The following is a 26713-nucleotide window of genomic DNA, read 5'->3' as shown; positions in this document are numbered from 1 at the left end:
AATTATGTTGAACAAGTATGATAAACTGAAAATTATATTGAACAAGTATGATAAACTAAAATAATATTGAACAAGTATGATAAACTAAAATTATGTTGAACAAGTATGATAAACTAAAATTATGTTGAACAAGTATGATAAACTAAAATTATGTTGAACAAGTATGATAAACTAAAATTATGTTGAACAAGTATGTTAAACTAAAATTATGTTGAACAAGTATGATAAACTGAAAATTATATTGAACAAGTATGATAAACTAAAATTATATTGAACAAGTATGATAAACTAAAATTATATTGAACAAGTATGATAAACTGAAAATTATATTGAACACGTATGATAAACTGAAAATTATATTGAACAAGTATGATAAACTAAAATTATATTGAACAAGTATGATATACTGAAAATTATGTTGAACAAGTATGATAAACTAAAATTATATTAAACAAGTATAATAAACTAAAATTATATTAAACAAGTATGATGAACTAAAATTATATTGAACAAGTATGATAAACTAAAATTATGTTGAACAAGTATGATAAACTGAAATTATGTTGAACAAGTATGATAAACTGAAATTATGTTGAACAAGTATGATAAACTGAAATTATGTTGAACAAGTATGATAAACTGAAATTATGTTGAACAAGTATGATAAACTGAAATTATGTTGAACAAGTATGATAAACTAAAATTATATTGAACAAGTATGATACACTAAAATTATGTTGAACAAGTATGATAAACTAAAATTATGTTGAACAAGTATGATAAACTAAAATTATGTTGAACAAGTATGATAAACTAAAAATATGTTGAACAAGTATGATAAACTGAAATTATGTTGAACAAGTATGATAAACTGAAAATTATATTGAAGAAGTATGATAAACTGAAATTATGTTGAACAAGTATGATAAACTAAAATTATGTTGAACAAGTATGATAAACTAAAATTATGTTGAACAAGTATGATAAACTAAAATTATGTTGAACAAGTATGATAAACTTAAAGTTATATTGAACAAGTATGATAAACTGAAAATTATATTGAACAAGTATGATAAACTAAAATTATATTGAACAAGTATGATAAACTAACATTATATTAAACAAGTATGAAAAACTAAAATTATATTGAACAAGTATGATAAACTAAAACTATATTGAACAAGTATGATAAACTAAAATTATATTGAACAAGTATGATTAACTAAAATTAGATTAAACAAGTATGATAAACTAAAATTATATTGGACAAATATGATAAACTAAAATTATATTGAACAAGTATGATAAACTGAAATTATATAAAACAAGTATGATAAACTAAAATTATATTAAACAAGTATGATAAACTAAAATTATATTGAACAAGTATGATAAACTAAAATTATATTGAACAAGTATGATAAACTAAAATTATATTAAACAAGTATGATAAACTAAAATTATATTGAACAAGTATAATAAACTGAAATTATATTGAACAAGTATAATAAACTGAAATTATATTGAACAAGTATGATTAACTGAAATTATATTAAACAAGTATGATAAACTAAAATTATATTAACAAAGTATGATAAACTAAAATTATATTAAACAAGTATGATAAACTAAAATTATATTAAACAAGTATGATAAACTAAAATTATATTGAACAAGTATGATAAACTAAAATTATATTGAACAAGTATGATAAACTAAAATTATATTGAACAAGTATGATAAACTAAAATTATATTAAACAAGTATGATAAACTAAAATTATATTAAACAAGTATGATAAACTAAAATTATATTAAACAAGTATGATAAACTAAAATTATATTAAACAAGTATGATAAACTAAAATTATATTGAACAAGTATGATTAACTAAAATTATATTGAACAAGTATGATAAACTAAAATTATATTGAACAAGTATTATAAACTAAAATGATATTGAACAAGTATGATAAACTGAAATTATATTAAACAAGTATGATAAACTAAAATTATATTAAACAAGTATGATAAACTAAAATTATATTGAACAAGTATGATAAACTAAAATTATGTTGAACAAGTATGATAAACTAAAATTATATTAAACAAGTATGATAAACTAAAATTATATTAAACAAGTATGATAAACTGAAATTATGTTGAACAAGTATGATAAACTAAAATTATGTTGAACAAGTATGATAAACTGAAATTATGTTGAACAAGTATGATAAACTGAAATTATGTTGAACAAGTATTATAAACTGAAATTATGTTGAACAAGTATGATAAACTAAAATTATATTGAACAAGTATGATAAACTAAAATTATGTTGAACAAGTATGATAAACTAAAAATATGTTGAACAAGTATGATAAACTGAAATTATGTTGAACAAGTATGATAAACTGAAAATTATATTGAACAAGTATGATAAACTGAAATTATGTTGAACAAGTATGATAAACTAAAATTATGTTGAACAAGTATGATAAACTAAAATTATGTTGAACAAGTATGATAAACTAAAATTATATTGAACAAGTATGATAAACTAAAATTATATTGAACAAGTATGATAAACTAAAATTATATTGAACAAGTATGTATAACTGAAATAATTAAACCTATGTTGATTTACTTTTAAGTTGAAGTAAAACGTTGGTAATAATTCTGTGGTAAAAAAGTAATTGAGTTAATAAATGCATAACATAGGAAATGGTCTTCCAAGTAAGTTACAGGGCACATGAATTGAATGTAAGATTCGAATTTTTCTGAAACTGAATTTCGAAATATGTATTTGAATTAATCTGTGAACGTTAACGGTAAAAGTATCTGTTCACAAAAGTAAATAATGAGCTGTAGGGTATATAGTATGAAAACCTTTAAGGAATATTTAGATAATTAGAACATAAACAAAGTTTCCACTTAATTTTGATGTCTTTGAAAAAAGACCTCTAATCATCTTGAGGACTTGTTATAATTTTGGAATCTAAATTTCCTGCCTTTCAAATCTGTAGAGTCTTGCGTTTTCGGAAATGCGGGATAACTTTAATGTTTTTATACATATCTGAAGATATATCCTAACAAATAGGTTTTTATTTTCCTAGGTGAATTTTCAGTTTTAAATTTGAGACCTATTCTGATATATTATACACTAAAGAATTGAATTTCTGAAAATATTAAGTATAATAAAAGTGTAATTCAAAATATTTCTTCATTTATGTTTATTTTTTAATATCTTTGCTTGGGTTCAAACATATAATAGACCAAAATACTATTTTCTCTAAATTACTGTAACATCAACCGCCTGTCTAAAAACTAATAATCAAAATTACAATTTCTCTGTATTTCGATTTGCTTTAACAACGATAAAACGGTTATTTGAAGAAATAAATATTAAAAAATGTAATTGGTTTGCACGTGTCATGTGGGTTATTTGAAGAAATAAATATTAAAAAATGTAATTAGTTTACATGTGTCATGTGGGATTAAATCAGACACACTTACTTCATCTTCATGTAGGAAGTTCTTTACCAAATACGAAATGACGACGAAAACAACTTTGTTCTTGACTTCTTTAAATTTTCGCTGAACATTTTTTCTTTGCATTTCAAAAGTTTCGATTTCCTATCTACTTAATTCGTTTCAAACGGATCACAATCACTGATATTACTACAGATTAGTCTGCACTCAGGTTTTAACAATAACAGCAACCTATCAAAGCAATTTAATCTTTTATAGATATTTTTATTTAAAAAGCATTTTACCTAGAAAATCCATAAAACAAACTTTCTTTTTGCTGCTAAAACAATAATCCAAATTTTGACGTCTTTAAATATTTCATAAAAATAGATAAAATCATTCAAGTATTTTAGAAAAATATTTATATAAAAATGAGAAATAAAAGTGGATTAATTTTAGGAAAAACAATTATTTCACATAACATTCATCTGCAGAATAACATTAGAATTTTATTAGAATGAATAATAACAGAAATATTACATTTTGATGAAAACCTGACAATGAAAATATATCAAGATTGGAATAGTATAATCGCACTGAACAATACCGGCTACCTATGCTTTTCTTGGAATTTAGACTTATTCAAAAACATGAAAATAAAATTGCAAAAATAAATTTGCAAACAAAAAATTTGCAAACAAAATATTTGCAAACAAAAAATTTGCAAACAAGGGCGGACCAAGTGTATTCTCAGATAGGAAATACAATGAATACTTTTTCCCCATTTTTTACAGTAAAATTCCACACATAGAGGTTGATCAGCTGGTGAACTCTACATATTGGCATAACCAAGTGAATGCTTTACTTTAATAAATGTTTATATGTTTATAACATGATTTAGAAAATTGAAGCTCATGAGTATTGCAAGGTTGTACTCATTTCAGTAGAAGATTCTGCAATTTTATCAATAATTTTGTATTTGATATTATTTTCATTGCAATGTCTATTAGAATAAAAATTATTCTGTGCGGGTTAAAATCTCAGCCTTGTTTTCAATAATCTTAATTTAGAAAAAACATCTTTCAGATGTGCACTGTCTAATACTTAGTGTTACAATGAATTTATATGCTGCATATCAATTTTCATATGCAGTTTCACACAGCCTCTACTCAGATAACATGAAAACACAGTAATTCTTACATGTTATCTAGGCAGATAATTCAGTATGAACAATCTCCAATCAACCTTTCTTCAGCTAGGGAGTGCATTAAATATTACAGACAACCTCATACCACGTGCTTATTTTTCTAGTTCTTGCAACTAACGTGAATTTTCTTTTTTCTAAGCTGTATGTTCCTACTGGCATATCAAACTGGTTAATGGCAATTACTTGGTTACATTTTTTTTCATTTTTCTTCATCTTTTTCTTCTAAGGGGGTGGGACATCCAACCAGATGTCTAACATTTACCCCTATTTTAGTGAGTCCAATCAAGAGATCTTTTCAGGATTCTAGCCGTCCCTTTCAGTGCAATCGTTTGTATTTCACTTGCACTTCGTTCACCGGGTATGCTTGCTATGTACTGTTTAAAGTTCTTTTCCATAAGCCCAGTTGCTCCTATGACTGGTATAATTGAAACGTCTTTTAATTTCCAATTTCGTTTCATATCATACATAAGTCCTTGATACTTTGTTATCTTTTCCCTCTCAGCTCTATTAAGCCCTGTATCATTGAGTACACTGACCTCTATTACGGTCGCTTTTTTGTTTGCTCTGTCCCAAATCACTATATCTGGTTTAACAGCTGCGTTTTCTAGATATGCACCAGTAGGGATCATGTAGTCATAGTGAATGGTGTAGTTGTCATTCCCACCTGTTCGTTCGGGTATATGTTCCCAGGAATTTTTACTACACTGAACATTTAGTTTCTTACATATCTTCCAAAGAAGGTATTTGCTAACTCCGTTATGGCGATCTGTATAATAACCATCTCCAAGTAGGACTTTGCAACTAGAAATCAGGTGGCCCACACTCTCAACCTCAGTGTTGCAGAACCTGCATTTATTATTATTGCTTAGACCACTCATCTTTTTAAAGGCGTTCGTCATGAGACCCTGGTCTTGTGCAGCCAATATCAACCTCTTTTGGTTGTAATGGAGGGATCCTCTTTTTAGCCAGTCCAGGGAACAATCCCTATCGATATATTCTTGGGATAGTTCAGTCGGTAGGTATTTTGCCCATTTATGGTTGGCCCATTCTTCTATTTTAATACTATGGAACTGGCTAGTGTATTTTTTTTCGAATTTTTTGGCTATGTCAGTGGCAGGCTTGTTTGGGTTCTCAACATCATTTGTAAGGCAATCCTTTCAAAAATGAGTGGCAAGTTGTATTATAGATGTTGTACAACTTGCTCGATTCTCATAATGGTCTTTAATTTTTCATAAGCTTGGGGTTACAGGAACTTATTATGTACTGACCTATGCTGACGATTGTGGCTCTGCGTTGATGATTAACTTCCGAGAGTCCCATACCTCCTTCTCGCCTGGGTAGGTACAAACGAGGCATGCACTGATTTCGATAAATAACTCGGTACCAGGTTAACATTTTCCTTGTCTTTGTGTCGAACCAATTTATGTCTTTCTGAGGCCAGTCAATAATGCCAAAACTGTATGTTAGCACTGGCATGGCAAGTTGGTTAATTGCCGTAACTTTGTTCTTGTTTGTGATTTCGGTTTTGCAGATTTTCCTTACTCGGCGTAAATATAATTGGCTTAGTTTCTCTCTCATCTTGGAATGCTGGATGAACTCATTTTCATCAATGCCGACGTATTTGTATGTTTCCTGTTCATTAAGTTCTCTTGTTTCATTACTTTCATCGTGGTTGATATCTTTTTGCCAACTTTCAAAGTACACTTAGCACACTTATCCAGCCCGAGCTTCATTTTGATGTCATTCGAGCATTCAAGAAAGTGTGAACAATTTTTAGTAGATGATCTAAATCCTTATCTGAGCTAGCGTACAGCTTAAGATCATCCATGAAAAATAAATGGTTTACCTTGGGAGATTCTCTTTGACAGCTGTAGCTTAGATTGTAAGCACCTTGGTAGTTCTTTAGGAGTTTACTTAGAGGATCAATTGCTAAGCAAAATAGTAAAGGAGATAAACTTTCTCCTTGGAAGATTCCTTTTTTATTTTTATATTTGAAATGGATATCCTTCCCCCGTTATGGTTTCAGTATGTTTTCGCATATGTTGCAACATATTTTGTTTCCGTGTAAAAAGAGAGCCACATACTTCACAAGAATATGGTTTCTCTCCTGTATGAATCCGCATGTGTCGTAACATCTCTTGGTTTCTTGGAAAAGAAGAGCCACATACTTCACAAGAATATGGTCTTTCTCCAGTATGCGTTCGTATATGTTGCAATAAACTTTGTTCTAGTGTAAAAGAAGATCCACATAATTTGCAAGAATATGGTTTCTCTCCAGTATGTGTTCTCATATGTAACAACATACTTTGCTTTTGTGTAAAAGGAGCGGCACATATTTCACAAGTATATGGTTTCTCTCCAGTATGTGTTCGCATATGTAGCAACATACTTTGTTTCCGTGTAAATAAAGAGCCACATACTTCACAAGAATGTGCTTTTTCTCCAGTATGTATTTTTATATGTTGCAGCATACTTTGTTTTAGTGTAAAAGTAGAACTACATATTTCACATGAATATGGTTTTTCTCCAGTATGTGTTCGCATATGTCGTACCATATGTTGCTTCTCTGTAAAAGTAGAGCCACATACTTTACAAGAATATGGCTTTTCTCCAGTATGTATTCGCACATGTCGCAGCATATTTTGCTTCTGTGTAAAAGAAGAGTGACATATTTTACAAGAATATGGCTTTTCCCCAGTGTGTGTTTGCATGTGTCGTAACATCTGTTGTTTCCGTGCAAAAGAATAGCCACATATTTCACAAGAATATGGTTTCTCCCCAGTATGTGTTCGCATATGTTCTAACATATGTGGTTTCTGTGCAAAAGGAGCGGCACATATTTCACAAGTATATGGTTTTTCTCCAGTATGTGTTCGCATATGTTGCATTATATATTGTTTCCTTGCAAAGGAAGAGCCACATACTTCACAAGAATATGGTTTATCTCTAGTAAGTGATTTACGGTTCATTTTTATTAGAATAATTGCTTCTTTTATATTTATCTTATTTTGCTTTTTATGCTGGCAACGGAATTAATTGATTAAAATTTACCTTTTTTACATATTTCTATATATTAAATAAATTAAGAATTATACATATATATTTTTATGTTACAATGAAAATATTACATGTTTTAATTATAATTTATAATATATTTGAACAAAATTATGTTGTGTACCTGTGCAATACCGAACTATTGCTTTCAAATAGATGACTGATCGTTTATTTATGAAAGTTAATAAAAACGTAAGATTAATAATGTATATAATTGTTTATATGTTATCTACATGATATTTAAATCATTACTAAATAATATTATGCAAAGTGATGCTTAGTATCCGTGCAAATATTGAAAATATATTTCAATGGATTATTCTTAGTATTTTTATTATTCTAGTATTTTTGATGGCTGAAATTTTGCATTTATTAAAAAGTGCATGGATGCATTAGCCGTACGCATTTATAAGTACATGTGAAGTAACTTGCTAGTTGCATAGAAATTCCAGACGAAAGAAGATTCGAAATGTGAAAAAAAAACTCATGTAGTTCACAAAGCTGTGATTTCTCTCATTTTAGGCAATTTGCGTTTGCTTTTCTTTGTATTGATTGTTGGATATTCTGGAAAATAAAAAAGAATATTAAAAGATAAACTTCAAAAAATATGTTTTAAAATGGTATAAGATCCAGAAGTTATATTTTTAAGTCTATATATTATTAGTAGGCTTCAGTATTACCTAATAGGAGAATTAAGTTATCATGTATTTTAGAAGTTATCAAATCCATTATTGATTAACATCAAGATATAACTTAGATATTTATTGCAGTACTTATCTATTAATGAAATTAATAAGTTCTTTTTTCATGTAATTGTTAAGAGTATATTTGGATCTTTGCTTCTTACAAGATCATGACTGGCTGATTAAGTCATAAATACTCTCTAGTAGAACCAACAATGTAAAGACGTTGAAATATATGCAAGTTTCACACTAGGAACACTAACTTTGATTATGGAATTCGTGTTGTACACCGACTTACCAGATTATTACTCAAAACTGTAACAAGGCTCAATAAGCTATTTCATTTCCAAATATATATATATATATATATATATATATATATATATATATATATATATATATAAACTAGACTACCCGTGACCTGTCGGGTCAGTATGTTATATTAGCTATGGAATTCATGTATGAGCATCACACTTGTGGCGTAAAGAAAATAGTTTCTTTTTGACAAAACAGAAACATTTCTACGAAAGTATATTAAAATGAAAAAAGAATGTAGATAGATTTCTATGAGTCGTTCTGTTCATTATAATTTATTATTTTTTGAAAAAAAAATTTACAGTTACTGAATTGGTTGGCCATACTTATAGGCAAATGTGCACTGAACAGATACCATAATACTTATTATAGTTAAATTCAAATTTTGACACATCTGTTTTTTTGTTTGTTCATTTAAGTTATTTTAAACCCCACTCTTCCCATGTTAAATAATAATTTCGAAATAATAACGTTAATATTTCAGCGTCCCAATTGTTCTTCTGTTTTTTTTTTATTTTAAACCCCACTCTTCCCGTGTTATGTAATAATTTTGAAATAATAACGTTAATATTTCAGTGTGCAGGTTATGCGCACATGCGCAACCAGATGTCGTAAACCAGAAAGTGGGTTACATACATTGTTACAGGGTCATTTAATTTTTATAATTATATATGTGTATATATATATATATATATATATATATATATATATAGGACACATCAGTTGCAACATATGATTAGAAAAGGACTGTCAAGTTTAGAAAACTCAAAGAACAAATTGCAAGTTGAAAAAGAACAAATAATGAAAATTTTAGAAATACTTACCGTTACTTACAGAAAATACATTGAATAAGAATAGACTAAAATACTTTTTTATTCAATTTTTACATTAAATAAGAACTTCTTGGTACTCAGAAAAGTAACTGTCTATACAAAATAAGTAACTTGCATTACTAGTCTTAAAATAGAACAGATTTCAAAAAAGTGCACTTACAACAATGATTCTGACAATAGCAACAACAATTAAAACAACAAAATTTCAAACAAAAACTGCAGCAATAACACAAACAGAACAACCAAGGCAAGAAAGTGTGTTTTAAAAGTTATTCAAGCAGCAAAAGGCATTGAACTGTTTTTGGAAGACATTATTTAAGACCACAAAAATATCAGGCTCGAGCACTTTTTCAGCTGAAGGAATTTTAATTTTAAAGCAACTTATTTCATAGATTTTAAACAATATTTATAAAAAATGCGAACAATAATTTTAAAGCAACTTATTTTCATAGATTTTAAACAATATTTATAAAAAATGCGAACAATAATTTTAAAGCAACTTATTTTCATAGATTTTAAACAATATTTATAAAAAATGCGAACAATAATTTTAAAGCAACTTATTTTCATAGATTTTAAAAAAGAATTTATAAAAAATGCGAACAATAATTTTAAAGCAACTTATTTTCATAGATTTTAAAAAAGAATTTATAAAAAATGCGAACAATAATTTTAAAGCAACTTATTTTCATAGATTTTAAAAAAGAATTTATAAAAAATGCGAACAATGGTCTGAGGAATAAAAATCACAGTATTTTTACAAACGTTAGAAACAACAAAATACTTGTATAAACCCAAAGGACATATTTTGTCGAAAATGTTTGATTAACGAGATAATGTGTTTCATACACTATACATGTGTGTTTGAATATCCTAAACCGGCGCTGATATTTTCACATATTCCAGTATTATAAAGGCAGTGTTAGGCATTTAAATTAGAAGAATTATCAAGTTCAGATGCTTAATTTTTATCCAAATCTGATGACAACAAAGGAAATTAGATAAAAAAAATCTTATTATTATGGAAAAGGGGCCAAATGTTATGCTGCAAAAGGTAAAGAATGATTATTGATGTGACTGACAATAAACACACAGAACAGAATTGTTAAACTGAATCGTCTTCCTTTTGGATAGAAGCTCTAGCAAACAATAAATACAAATAATAAATACAAATAATAAATACAAATAATAAATACAAATAATAAATACAATGGCTTTTGGTTTGAAATATGCAATCACATACTTTCATATTTTGCTTAAAAGCGAAAATGACATGCAAAGCCCATTTTAAAGTGTTGAAAAATACAGGTTACAGCTGAGTTTTAAAAATTTGAGTTCTTCTTAAAGATAAAATATTTACGTCAGTAAAAGAAGAAAAACAGAGGATTAAAATAGTGAGATTATTCCAGCAGTTGATATTATTGCAAACCTTAAGGCTCTCTTAGAATTAGCAACTTACTATAGCATATATATCCCAAAATATATGATATGAGAGATCATTTAAATATGTTGATAAAAAAGGCCATATATATTAAAAAAAGAATTTGGACATATTTAAAAAAAATAAAAAGCTGCATATTAGCAAAAAACATATCCTTATGAGATTTCGACTTGAAAAAGAAAGCCATTGTAGCAGTAATTAGGAACTTGGTGCTGTACCACTTAAGAAATTTGAGGATGTACAGAGACAACCAACGGTACATGCCTCAAGAACTTTACTGCCCACCAGAATGAAATTACAGTCAAATTAAAAAGGAGTTCAGCAATGATTTATGCTGCAAAAGATTCATAGGTTTTTAAATGGAAGAGAATTTATTCTGCAAACTGACCACAGACTAGTGATGAAAGAGTTCACCAAAAGGTATACCAACCATACAGCAAATCGATTGCAACATTTGGGTAGGCAATTCTATTGACTTATACTTAGAAAATAGAATATGTACTTTCAAAGAAGACACTTCACGCTGATGGGTTATCAAAATATATACTTACATATACGGAACCATTCCAAGAAACAGTACAATGCTAAGACTTGAAAAGTCAATGAGCCGGTTTTTTATGCAAGAGAATTAGAGTACTTCCGGTTACGCTAGAGGATTTTTTAAAAGCTATGAAAAAGAGTAATTTCATCAAAAATGTAAAAGCAAGTAAAGTTGAATGAGAAAACTAAAAAAAGAATAATGTGTCGCCCATTTCAATTTACAAACAGGTATTACAATAAACAGATAGAGTAGTAATTCCGACTATGCTGAAAAATAAAATCTTCAAGGAATTTCATACCTGAAATCCAGGGATTTTGAGAAGGAAATTTTTAATGCGAATTTATTGGCCGATGATAGACCAAGACGTAGAAAATGTGTTGAAACAGTGCAGAGGATGCCAATTGGCAACAGATTCAATTACAGTCAAAGACAGAGGTTCCATGAACTCGATTGCATATCAACTATGAAATGCCTATAAATGGATCGTATTACTTGATCCATGTGGATAGTTTTGCTAAGCAAACAGAAAACGTTAAATGCTGACATGTGACTGCAACAAATACAATAACCTCAAAAATTTACTTAGAACAATGGAAGCGAGTTCACGAGAAGAGAAGTTAAAAAATTCTGCAAGTCAGTGTCACATGACAATAAGAGTATACGATCCAAGATCGAACAAAAAAGTTGTACAATTTGGAAACACCTTCTCGAGCTCTGAAGAAGAATCAAAGTGTGAACAAAAATGAGGGAAGTATTATGAATTTTTGATCAGTTTACAGAATCACGCCATAAATAAAATACACAAATAAAAACAAATGTGAATTGCTAGCAGAGTGAATCCTTTCAAAAAAACTATGTTCTGTGCTTGATAGGTTGTTGCATAGTCTAACAAATAAAATGTCAATAAAAGAAAAGCAGAAGAAAAGTCTATAAGATGACAACTTTTTTAACTATAGAACTTGTAGGATTTTTTGGTAACAAATGAATTAGACAGTAGTATTCTATGAAAAGAAATTAATTTCCGTGCAAAAGACATTGGAATCATTTTAAATTTCTCTCTTTTTTCATTTTTCTTATCATTTTGTTTAAGCCAGGGATGGGGAATCCTACCAGATGCCAAACATACACCTGCTATTTTAGACACTCCAACCGAGAGATCTTTTTAAGATTCTAACCGTCCCTTTAAGTGCAATTGTTTGAATCTCCTTTGCTTTTGGTTTACCTGGTATATTTGTAAGATAGTTTGTAAAATTCTTTTTCATAAGTCCGGTTGCTCCTATAATTACTGGAATGATAGAGATCTTCTTAAAGTTCCAGTTTCTTTTCATGTCATACATAAGACCCTGGTATTTAGTAATCTTTTCCCTCTCAGCTCTGTTTAACCCAGCATCATTCGGGACACTAACTTCCACCAAGGTTGCTTCCTTTTCCTTCTTGTCCCATATTACAATGTCGGGTTTTATAGCTCCGTTTTCTAGGTATGTGGCTGTAGGGATTGCATAGTCATAGTGGATAATATATGACTTGTTTCCGACTGTTCTTTCGGGTATATGTTCCCATCTCCTGTATATGTTCTGATATGTCACAACATATTTTGTTTCTGTGTAAAAGAAGAACCATATACTTCAGAAGAACATTGTTTCTTTCCAATATCAGATGGAGACTTCATTTCAAGTATCAGATATAGACTTCATTTCCAGTATCAGATATAGACTTCATTTCCAGTATCAGATATAGACTTCATTTCCAGTATCAGATGTAGACTTCATTTCCAGAATCAGATGTAGAATTCATTTCCAGTATCAGATGTAGACTTCATTTCCAGTATCAGATGTAGACTTCATTTCCAGTATCAGATGTAGACTTCATTTCCAGTATCAGATGTAGACTTCATTTCCAGTATCAGATGTAGACTTCATTTCCAGTATCAGATATAGACTTCATTTCCAGTATCAGATATAGACTTCATTTCCAGTATCAGATATAGACTTCATTTCCAGTATCAGATATAGACTTCATTTCCAGTATCAGATGTAGACTTCATTTCCAGTATCAGATGTAGACTTCATTTCCAGTATCAGATGTAGACTTCATTTCCAGTATCAGATGTAGACTTCATTTCCAGTATCAGATGTAGACTTCATTTCCAGTATCAGATGTAGACTTCATTTCCAGTATCAGATGTAGACTTCATTTCCAGTATCAGATGTAGACTTCATTTCCAGTATAAGATGTAGACTTCATTTCCAGTATAAGATGTAGACTTCATTTCCAGTATCAGATGTAGACTTCATTTCCAGTATCAGATGTAGACTTCATTTCCAGTATCAGATGTAGACTTCATTTCCAGTATCAGATGTAGACTTCATTTCCAGTATCAGATGTAGACTTCATTTCCAATATCAGATATAGACTTCATTTCCAATATCAGATATAGACTTCATTTCCAGTATCAGATGTAGACTTCATTTCCAATATCAGATATAGACTTCATTTCCAATATCAGATATAGACTTCATTTCCAGTATCAGATATAGACTTAATTTCCAGTATCAGATATAGACTTCATTTCCAGTATCAGATGTAGACTTCATTTCCAGTATCAGATGTAGACTTCATTTCCAATATCAGATAGAGACTTCATTTCCAATATCATATGTAGACTTCATTTCCAATATCAGATGCAGACTTCATTTCCAATATCAGATGCAGACTTCATTTCCAGTATCAGATGTAGACTTCATTTCCAGTATCAGATGGAGACTTCATTTCCAATATCAGATGTAGACTCCATTTCCAGTATCAGATATAGACTTCATTCATTTCCAGTATCAGATGTAGACTTCATTTCCAGTATCAGATGTAGACTTCATTTCCAGTATCAGATGTAGACTTCATTTCCAGTATCAGATTTAGACTTCATTTCCAATATCAGATGGAGACTTCATTTCCAATATCAGATGGAGACTTCATTTCCAATATATGATAAAGACTTCATTTCCAATATCAGATGGAGACTTCATTTCCAATATCAGATGTAGACTTCATTTCCAATATCAGATGGAGACTTCATTTCCAATATCAGATGTAGACTTCATTTCAAATATCAGATGGAGACTTCATTTCCAATATCAGATGGAGACTTCATTTCCAATATAAGATGGAGACTTCATTTCAAATATCAGATGGAGACTTCATTTCAAATATCAGATGTAGACTTCATTTCAATATCAGATGGAGACTTCATTTCCAGTATCAGATGTAGACTTCATTTCCAATATCAGCTGGAGACTTCATTTCCAATATCAGATGGAGACTTCATTTCCAATATAAGATGGAGACTTCATTTCAAATATCAGATGGAGACTTCATTTCAAATATCAGATGTAGACTTCATTTCAATATCAGATGGAGACTTCATTTCCAGTATCAGATGTAGACTTCATTTCCAATATCAGATGGAGACTTCATTTCCAATATCAGATGGAGACTTCATTTCAAATATCAGATGGAGACTTAATTTTCAATATCAGATGTAGACTTAATTTCCAATATCAGATGTTGACTTCATTTCCAGTATCAGATATAGACTTCATTTCCAGTATCAGATATAGACTTCATTTCCAGTATCAGATATAGACTTCATTTCCAGTATCAGATATAGACTTCATTTCCAGTATCAGATATAGACTTCATTTCCAGTATCAGATATAGACTTCATTTCCAGTATCAGATATAGACTTCATTTCCAGTATCAGATATAGACTTCATTTCCAGTATCAGATATAGACTTCATTTCCAGTATCAGATATAGACTTCATTTCCAGTATCAGATATAGACTTCATTTCCAGTATCAGATATAGACTTCATTTCCAGTATCAGATATAGACTTCATTTCCAGTATCAGATATAGACTTCATTTCCAGTATCAGATGTAGACTTCATTTCCAGTATCAGATGTAGACTTCATTTCCAGAATCAGATGTAGAATTCATTTCCAGTATCAGATGTAGACTTCATTTCCAGTATCAGATGTAGACTTCATTTCCAGTATCAGATGTAGACTTCATTTCCAGTATCAGACGTAGACTTCATTTCCAGTATCAGATGTAGACTTCATTTCCAGTATCAGATGTAGACTTCATTTCCAGTATCAGATATAGACATCATTTCCAGTATCAGATGTAGACTTCATTTCCAGTATCAGATGTAGACTTCATTTCCAGTATCAGATGTAGACTTCATTTCCAGTATCAGATGTATACTTCATTTCCAATATCAGATGGAGACTTCATTTCCAATATCAGATGTAGACTTCATTTCCAGTATCAGATGTAGACTTCATTTCCAGTATCAGATGTAGACTTCATTTCCAGTATCAGATGTAGACTTCATTTCCAGTATCAGATTTAGACTTCATTTCCAATATCAGATGGAGACTTCATTTCCAATATCAGATGGAGACTTCATTTCCAATATCAGATGGAGACTTCATTTCCAATATCAGATGGAGACTTCATTTCCAATATCAGATGGAGACTTCATTTCCAATATCGGATGGAGACTTCATTTCCAATATCAGATGTAGACTTCATTTCCAATATCAGATGGAGACTTCATTTCCAATATCAGATGTAGACTTCATTTCAAATATCAGATGGAGACTTCATTTCCAATATCAGATGGAGACTTCATTTCCAATATCAGATGGAGACTTCATTTCAAATATCAGATGGAGACTTCATTTCCAATATCAGATGGAGACTTCATTTCAATATCAGATGGAGACTTCATTTCCAATATCAGATGGAGACTTCATTTCCAATATCAGATGGAGACTTCATTTCCAATATCAGATGGAGACTTCATTTCCAATATCAGATGGAGACTTCATTTCCAATATCAGATGGAGACTTCATTTCCAATATCAGATGGAGACTTAATTTCCAATATCAGATGTAGACTTCATTTCCAGTATCAGATATAGACTTCATTTCCAGTATCAGATATAGACTTCATTTCCAGTATCAGATATAGACTTCATTTCCAGTATAAGATATAGACTTCATTTCCAGTATCAGATATAGACTTCATTTCCAGTATCAGATATAGACTTCATTTCCAGTATCAGATATAGACTTCATTTCCAGTATCAGATATAGACTTCATTTCCAGAATCAGATGTAGAATTCATTTCCAGTATCAGATGTAGACTTCATTTCCAGTATCAGATGTAGACTTCATTTCCAGTATCAGATGTAGACTTCATTTCCAGTATCAGATGTAGACTTCATTTCCAGTATCAGATGTAGACTTCATTTCCAGTATCAGATGTAGACTTCATTTCCAGTATCAGATATAGACTTCATTTCCAGTATCAGATATAGACTTCATTTCCAGTATCAGATATAGACTTCATTTCCAGTATCAGATATAGACTTCATTTCCAGTATCAGATATAGACTTCATTTCCAGTATCAGATATAGACTTCATTTCCAGTATCAGATATAGACTTCATTTCCAGTATCAGATATAGACTTCATTTCCAGTATCAGGTATAGATTTCATTTCCAGTATCAGATATAGACTTCATTTCCAGTATCAGATATAGACTTCATTTCCAGTATCAGATATAGACTTCATTTCCAGTATCAGATATAGACTTCATTTCCAGTATCAGATATAGACTTCATTTCCAGTATCAGATGTAGACTTCATTTCCAGTATCAGATATAGACTTCATTTCCAGTATCAGATATAGACTTCATTTCCAGTATCAGATGTAGACTTCATTTCCAGAATCAGATGTAGAATTCATTTCCAGTATCAGATGTAGACTTCATTTCCAGTATCAGATGTAGACTTCATTTCCAGTATCAGATGTAGACTTCATTTCCAGTATCAGATGTAGACTTCATCTCCAATATCAGATGCAGACTCCATTTCCAGTATCAGATATAGACTTCATTTCCAGTATCAGATGGAGACTTCATTTCCAATATCAGATGGAGACTTCATTTCCAATATCAGATGGAGACTTCATTTCCAATATCAGATGGAGACTTCATTTCCAGTATCAGATGTAGACTTCATTTCCAGTATCAGATGTAGACTTCATTTCCAATATCAGATGGAGACTTCATTTCCAATATCAGATGGAGACTTCATTTCCAATATAAGATGGAGACTTCATTTCCAGTATCAGATGGAGACTTCATTTCCAATATCAGATGGAGACTTCATTTCCAATATCAGATGGAGACTTCATTTCCAATATCAGATGTAGACTTCATTTCCAATATCAGATGAAGACTTCATTTCCAATATAAGATGTGGACTTCATTTCAAATATCAGATGGAGACTTCATTTCCAATATCAGATGGAGACTTCATTTCCAATATCAGATGGAGACTTCATTTCCAATATCAGATGGAGACTTCATTTCAAATATCAGATGGAGACTTCATTTGCAATATCAGATGGAGACTTCATTTCCAATATCAGATGTAGACTTCATTTCCAATATCAGATGGAGACTTAATTTCCAGTATCAGATGGAGACTTCATTTCCAATATCAGATGGAGACTTCATTTCCAATATCAGATGGAGACTTCATTTCCAATATCAGATGGAGACTTCACTTTCAATATCAGATGTAGACTTCATTTCCAATATCAGATGTAGACTTCATTTCCAATATCAGATGTAGATTTCATTTCCAATATCAGATGGAGACTTCATTTCCAATATCAGATGGAGACTTCATGTCCAATATCAGATGGAGACTTCATTTCCAATATCAGATGGAGACTTCATTTCCAATATCAGATGTAGACTTCATTTCCAGTATCAGATTTAGACTTCATTTCCAATATCAGATGGAGACTTCATTTCCAATATCAGATGGAGACTTCATTTCCAATATCAGATGTAGACTTCATGTCCAATATCAGATGTAGACTTCATTTCCAATATCAGATGGAGACTTCATTTCCAATATCAGATGGAGACTTCATGTCCAATATCAGATGTAGACTTCATGTCCAATATCAGATATAGACTTCATTTCCAATATCAGATGGAGACTTCATTTCAAGTATCAGATTTAGACTTCATTTCCAATATCAGATGTAGACTTCATTTCCAGTATCAGATTTAGACTTCATTTCCAATATCAGATGGAGACTTCATTTCCAATATCAGATGGAGACTTCATTTCCAATATCAGATGTAGACTTCATGTCCAATATCAGATGTAGACTTCATTTCCAATATCAGATGGAGACTTCATTTCCAATATGAGATGGAGACTTCATTTCCAATATCAGATGGAGACTTCATGTCCAATATCAGATGGAGACTTCATGTCCAATATCAGATTTAGACTTCATTTCCAATATCAGATGGAGACTTCATTTCCAATATCAGATGGAGACTTCATTTCAAATATCAGATGGAGACTTCATTTGCAATATCAGATGGAGACTTCATTTCCAATATCAGATGTAGACTTCATTTCCAATATCAGATGGAGACTTCATTTCCAGTATCAGATGGAGACTTCATTTCCAGTATCAGATGTAGACTTCATTTCCAATATCAGATGGAGACTTCATTTCCAATATCAGATGGAGACTTCATTTCCAATATAAGATGGAGACTTCATTTCCAGTATCAGATGGAGACTTCATTTCCAATATCAGATGGAGACTTCATTTCCAATATCAGATGGAGACTTCATTTCCAATATCAGATGTAGACTTCATTTCCAATATCAGATGAAGACTTCATTTCCAATATAAGATGTGGACTTCATTTCAAATATCAGATGGAGACTTCATTTCCAATATCAGATGGAGACTTCATTTCCAATATCAGATGGAGACTTCATTTCCAATATCAGATGGAGACTTCATTTCAAATATCAGATGGAGACTTCATTTGCAATATCAGATGGAGACTTCATTTCCAATATCAGATGTAGACTTCATTTCCAATATCAGATGGAGACTTAATTTCCAGTATCAGATGGAGACTTCATTTCCAATATCAGATGGAGACTTCATTTCCAATATCAGATGGAGACTTCATTTCCAATATCAGATGGAGACTTCACTTTCAATATCAGATGTAGACTTCATTTCCAATATCAGATGTAGACTTCATTTCCAATATCAGATGTAGATTTCATTTCCAATATCAGATGGAGACTTCATTTCCAATATCAGATGGAGACTTCATGTCCAATATCAGATGGAGACTTCATTTCCAATATCAGATGGAGACTTCATTTCCAATATCAGATGTAGACTTCATTTCCAGTATCAGATTTAGACTTCATTTCCAATATCAGATGGAGACTTCATTTCCAATATCAGATGGAGACTTCATTTCCAATATCAGATGTAGACTTCATGTCCAATATCAGATGTAGACTTCATTTCCAATATCAGATGGAGACTTCATTTCCAATATGAGATGGAGACTTCATTTCCAATATCAGATGGAGACTTCATGTCCAATATCAGATGGAGACTTCATGTCCAATATCAGATTTAGACTTCATTTCCAATATCAGATGGAGACTTCATTTCCAATATCAGATGGAGACTTCATTTCCAATATCAGATGGAGACTTCATTTGCAATATCAGATGGAGACTTCATTTCCAATATCAGATGTAGACTTCATTTCCAATATCAGATGGAGACTTCATTTCCAGTATCAGATGGAGACTTCATTTCCAATATCAGATGGAGACTTCATTTCCAATATCAGATGGAGACTTCATTTCCAATATCAGATGGAGACTTCATTTTCAATATCAGATGTAGACTTCATTTCCAATATCAGATGTAGACTTCATTTCCAATATCAGATGTAGACTTCATTTCCAATATCAGATGGAGACTTCATTTCCAATATCAGATGTAGACTTCATGTCCAATATCAGATGGAGACTTCATTTCCAATATCAGATGGAGACTTCATTTCCAATATCAGATGTAGACTTCATTTCCAATATCAGATGTAGACTTCATTTCCAATATCAGATGTAGACTTCATTTCCAATATCAGATGTAGACTTCATTTCCAATATCAGATGTAGACTTCATTTCCAATATCAGATGTAGACTTCATTTCCAATATCAGATGTAGACTTCATTTCCAATATCAGATGTAGACTTCATTTCCAATATCAGATGGAGACTTCATTTCCAATATCAGATGGAGACTTCATGTCCAATATCAGATGGAGACTTCATTTCCAATATCAGATGGAGACTTCATTTCCAATATCAGATGGAGACTTCATTTCCAATATCAGATGGAGACTTCATTTCCAATATCAGATGGAGACTTCATGTCCAATATCAGATGTAGACTTCATTTCCAATATCAGATGGAGACTTCATTTCAAGTATCAGATTTAGACTTCATTTCCAATATCAGATGTAGACTTCATTTCCAGTATCAGATTTAGACTTCATTTCCAATATCAGATGGAGACTTCATTTCCAATATCAGATGGAGACTTCATTTCCAATATCAGATGTAGACTTCATGTCCAATATCAGATGTAGACTTCATTTCCAATATCAGATGGAGACTTCATTTCCAATATCAGATGGAGACTTCATGTCCAATATCAGATGTAGACTTCATGTCCAATATCAGATATAGACTTCATTTCAAGTATCAGATTTAGACTTCATTTCCAATATCAGATGTAGACTTCATTTCCAGTATCAGATTTAGACTTCATTTCCAATATCAGATGGAGACTTCATTTCCAATATCAGATGGAGACTTCATTTCCAATATCAGATCTAGACTTCATGTCCAATATCAGATGTAGACTTCATTTCCAATATCAGATGGAGACTTCATTTCCAATATCAGATGGAGACTTCATGTCCAATATCAGATGTAGACTTCATGTCCAATATCAGATTTAGACTTCATTTCCAATATCAGATGGAGACTTCATTTCCAATATCAGATGGAGACTTCATTTCCAATATCAGATGTAGACTTCATGTCCAATATCAGATGTAGACTTCATTTCCAATATCAGATGTAGACTTCATTTCCAATATCAGATGTAGACTTCATTTCCAATATCAGATGGAGACTTCATTTCCAATATCAGATGTAGACTTCATTTCCAATATCAGATGTAGACTTCATTTCCAATATCAGATGGAGACTTCATTTCCAATATCAGATGTAGACTTCATTTCCAATATCAGATATAGACTTCATTTCAAGTATCAGATGTAGACTTCAGTCGAAATATTTGAGATTTTTTACTCAAATGTTCCTGTATTTTGTTTCTTATGCTGTTATGCAAGAAACTGAAGAAAGTAAAGAAAAACGTTTTTCAATATGTTTTTATGGAATGGAATTTTAGTTTTAGACTTCATTTTTTCTTATGTTTCAAAAATATATTTCTTGTTTTTAATTAATGAAAATATATGAATATGAGCATGGGTAGCAGTGTCAGAAATTTCGTGAAAATAGTGAATAATTCCACCCCATCTTTCCAAGCTTATAACTCCTCGAAAAATGTAATTCAAGCCCTAATTTTTTTTTTCAATTAAAGGAGTAAGGACCAAGGTTTTATTAAAAAAAAAAACAAAACAAAACAATGTGTTTTTTTTTTTAAAAAGGTTTTAAACTTCGGACTTTACAGGTAAATTTCTAAAAAACTGATTTTTTTTTGTTTTAAATTTGAATATATTATTTATTGACCTTTTCTCTTCAATTTGTGATATATAAACCTATTAAACATAAATTAATTATTTACTTTTTAATAGACATTTCAAAATGAGAGGCGTAAATTATTCGACCCCCTATCTTTCTAAGCTTATAACTCCTCGAAAAATGTAATTCAAGCCCTAATTTTTTTTTCAATTAAAGGAGCAAGGACCAAGGTTTCATTAAAAAAAAAAAAAAAAGACAAAAAGAAAAAATGTGTTCTTGTAAAATAAGGTTTTAAACTTCGGACTTTACAGGTAAATTTCTAAAAAACTGATTTTTTTTTTGTTTTAAATTTGAATATATTATTTATTGACCTTTTCTCTTCAATTTGTGATATATAAAACTATTAAACATAAATTAATTATTTACTTTTTAATAGACATTTCAAAATGGGGGGGGGGCGTGAAAATGGGGGGCGTGAAAATGGGGGGGGCGTGAATTTAAAAAAAACGTTTGTCTAAAATATTATATTCGGTTTATTGGAAAGAACATAAAATTTCACATTGACCCTGAAAATATCGTAAAAATAGAATCAATAGAAAAATTTTGATAGATTTTTAAAATTTAAAAATTTAAAAATATTGAGTTTAAAAATTGAAAAATATTGAGTTCGGAAAATTCATTACTGTTTTAAAAAAAAAATAAAAATATTTTTATTACTTTTAAAACAACTGTAATAGTTTATTTTGGAAGTATAATCCATAAAGAAAATAAATAACCCACTTTTAACAGAGAAATTACGAGATTTTTATATTGTATTCGCAGTTTCGTGTTAGGGGTGTCAAAACTTCCTACAAAAATTCTGATACTGCTAGAGCATGGGTGCCTGGCGTTGCCCAGGTGTTTTGAGGTGTGTGTTGAGCAAAAAAAAAAGTGGTAGTAGGAAAGCAGGCTCGAACCTGTACCGCAAAGGAGGAAAAGAACAGGGGAAGACATGGAGTCTTTGTTGTTATGACCACTGCCAAACTGAAAGTGACGTAGGTTTAAATTAAGGCTAGACAATCGAAAAGAGGGGATGACTTTAGAAAATATCGGTGAAAAAAGCGACCCCTCCCTGTAGAAAAGTGTCCAGTTGAGGGCGAAGAAATTAATATTTTTAGCCAATTTTTCGGTATTTATCGTCTGAAGGGTCGAGTTTCAAATGATACTGATCTTGTGAAAATCCGTTGCCTCTGTCGAAAGTTTTAGGCAGACATACCAACATACATACATTTATATATTGATCGCTCAAATTTTCGACCCAAACCGATGAAAAAGCTTGCCTTATCTCTGAATACCCTTTATGTAAAATTTAAAATGTTTAGACCAGAAATTGTCTGAGTAATTTGGTAGAAGCCACAGACGTCAATTTTTTTAAACTTTGACCCCTATTATGACCCCTTAACATTTATTGTTTTGGGGTCAAATCAAGTTATTAGGTCCATGTCCAAGGAATCTATATCTAAAATTTCAATTGTTTATACTCAAAATTCGCAGAGGAGTTTGGTAGAGTTCTCAAACGTCAAATCGTTGAACTTTGACCCCTTAACAGCCAAAAATCTCAGTACTCTGTATATCAAATTTCGAGTCTGTAGACTGAAAATTGACAGAGGAAAATGTACGCAGACAGACACACATACAGACACGTTCACTTTTATAGATATATAGATAAGAATGTTACGCAAGTAAGCAGAATATTTTTCTAATATATTATCATAAAATACTTATGGTAGCTATTTTCATTAATTAATAAATACTGAAATTTTCATATCCTGAATTTTGATGAATTGTTAAGTGAAAGAAGAGTCAAAGTAATTTTGCATTTTGGAAGTCAGCCTACGTAGAATCGTTAGGGAGAAACAACAGTATATTTGTTGAGAAAATAAATTAATAATTGAAGGAACATGGCAATAATGGCATTCTTTTTTGGGGGGTTTTCTGCGAAATCAATATCGTCTGCTCAATGTGCCTAAGAACCATCGCTTTCGGAAATTTCATTTTTTTTCTGTTGATTTCAGTATCGTCAGTTTTCTTCCCATAAATATTTTATTAAGAAATAAATGTCATCTATAAATACTAAAATTTATTTATTTAATATCGGGCTGGCTAGGGGAGTATTTCAGTTGAATTACTATTGTCGTCAATAAGTTTACTTTTCTTTTTATATGCTAGAGTCGAGGTTAACAACAAAGATACGTATTTGCGACATTTCAAAATCAAAATTTTATTCAGAGAACTCACATAAAACAAAAACCTTAACAATAACGACAACAACAACAACAACAACAACAACAACAACAAAAATACCCGATTGGATATAATTCTATAAAATTACCATTCTTCGTTATCATGCAAACATGGAATGTTGACTCATTTCGATATCAAAACCAAATGGAAACATAATCGTTTGGATGCGTTTCTGTAGTAAAAAAGAATAATAAAAAACAATTAAATTCAAGTAATACTTACTCGTTGTTGTGCAATCTACTCTCAACAAGGAAACGATTATAAGATGTGTTGATTAAAACGAGACGGGTTTCACAGATAGAAATATAAATTTAAGATGGCGACTGGAAAAGCAAGTTCGCAGAAAATGTAATTATTTCCATTTATTGTAAATTTCAAGTTTTTTTTTTTTTTTTTTTTTTTTTGCTATTACGTACTATGTTGAAACAAAAAAAATATGTTATTGTAAAATAAGTGTAACTTAAAGAAGAAGGTCTCGCAGACGAACCTCGTTCTGAAATTCGGAAGATTTAGGTCAAAAACCGGTGAAGCTACCGAAAAATAACCCTTTTGAATGAAACAATATTTTTTTTAATTAATTTCTTAATTTTACTTAAAAACAAAATCTAAACACATATAAGCAATATATTTTAGAAAATGAAAAATAAACAAACATATAAACATGGAAAAGTCAAATCCGATAATTTGTAGATACATTATGATGTTTGAAAAAGCGAGAGAATAAATCTTTGGTGTTTTTTCTAGAACTCCCGTCCTTATATTAAAAAAAAAGAAAAAATTTAGAATAATCTTTATTGTGTATGTACTTGGGACGAAACAAAAGGAGCATATTCCAAAAGCCAAGTAAATTGTTCAAATGGTTTTAATTTTAGAAGGACAAGTGAAGCATGCATGGTCCCCCGTGAGTGCCCAGTGAACGAGGCATAAAAAATGACTAAGTTCAGCATTTACCCCCCCCCCCCACCTTTAGCCCCAAAAGTCCCCAGAGGACGTCAAATCCTGGTGAAAATGAACAAACGGTGCAGTTTTAGGCCTCAGTACTAACCCCACGACGCATACCACTACCCTTGATGGAGAAAACACGGGCAGAGCTCCAGAGAATGGAAAAGCTAGGGGTCATAAGCAAGATTGATACACCCACCGAATGGTGTTCCCCCATGGTCGTAGTACCGAAAGCAAATGGAATGATTAGCGTAGCTCGTACAAAGCTCAATAAGTGCGTAAAACGTGAACTCCACATGCTCCCCATGGTCGACCACCTTTTGGCTCAGTTAGAGGAAGTAAAAATTATGAGCAAATTGGACGCCAACAGCGGATATTGGTAGATTCCACTTTCATCAGAATCCTGTTCGCTGACGACCTTCATAACTCCATTTGGACGATACCAATTCAACCGCCTCCCGTTTGGTATTTCATTAGCGAGCGAGATCTACCAGAGGCGCATGTCACAAGTACTACAGACCAAAATTGGATCCATATGCATGCAAGATGACGTTTTAGTATACGGAAGAAATCAACAAGAACATGATGCCCGGCTGAAAAACACTTACAAAAAATTCAGGCTGCTGGCATTACACTAAATTCAGAAAAATATCCAAGTCATCAGTAAAATTTCTTGGACATACTCAGTGCTGACGGCCTGCGACCTGATCCGGAAAGGCTCACTGGTGTCGTAAAATTCCGAACACCAATGAACATGACGGAAACTTGCCGGTTCCTAGGCATGGTGAATCAATTAGGAAAATTCATTCCAAACCTAGCAGACATGACTAAACCATTAAGGGATTTATTGAGTCAGAAATATGAGTTTTTTGGGGACAATGCACAACAGAATGTATTCAGCTCCATCAAGAAAGCATTGTGTTTAGCATCTGTGCTATGCCTGTTAAGCCCATCAAATGAGACTGTGGTTTCTAGTGACGCTTCATCTAACAGCCTGGGAGCAGTATCATTATGACAGGATGACACAAAATTACACCCGATCGCCTATGCTTCATGAGCCATGTCAGTAATTGAAACTCGCTATGCTCAAATAGAAAAGGAGGCGCATAGCAATAACATGGGCTTGTGAACGTTTTTCAGACTATTTTGTTGAACTACACTTCACAGTGGAGACAGATCACAAACCACTGGTGCCACTACTAGGTACCAAGGACCCCAGTGAACTTCCAGCAAGG

General features: G+C 31.2%; 1 protein-coding gene across 1 annotated transcript; it reads right to left on the bottom strand.

Annotated features, from left to right (window-relative positions):
- Positions 1-3756: 3756 nt before the first annotated feature.
- Positions 3757-25043, bottom strand: LOC145271457 (uncharacterized). Its single transcript, XM_080126978.1, has 2 exons — positions 24759-25043; positions 3757-8293 (listed from the first exon to the last, which is right to left on the bottom strand). The coding sequence occupies exon 2, from the start codon at positions 7642-7644 to the stop codon at positions 6661-6663; it is 984 nt and encodes a 327-aa protein (XP_079983104.1). The 5' UTR covers positions 7645-8293; positions 24759-25043; the 3' UTR covers positions 3757-6660.
- Between the last annotated feature and the right edge of the window lie 1670 nt (positions 25044-26713).

This window comes from Euprymna scolopes, chromosome 46, assembly GCF_053919585.1.
Source record: "Euprymna scolopes isolate OS-2025 chromosome 46, ASM5391958v1, whole genome shotgun sequence".
Lineage (NCBI taxonomy): Eukaryota > Metazoa > Mollusca > Cephalopoda > Sepiida > Sepiolidae > Euprymna > Euprymna scolopes.
Note: the sequence above shows the minus strand (reverse complement) of the source record. Positions and strands in the feature narration are given on the sequence as shown.

Coding starts and splice junctions, on each gene's coding strand:
- LOC145271457 (XM_080126978.1), bottom strand. CDS start 7,644: ATGAACCGTAAATCACTTACTAGAGATAAACCATATTCTTGTGAAGTA.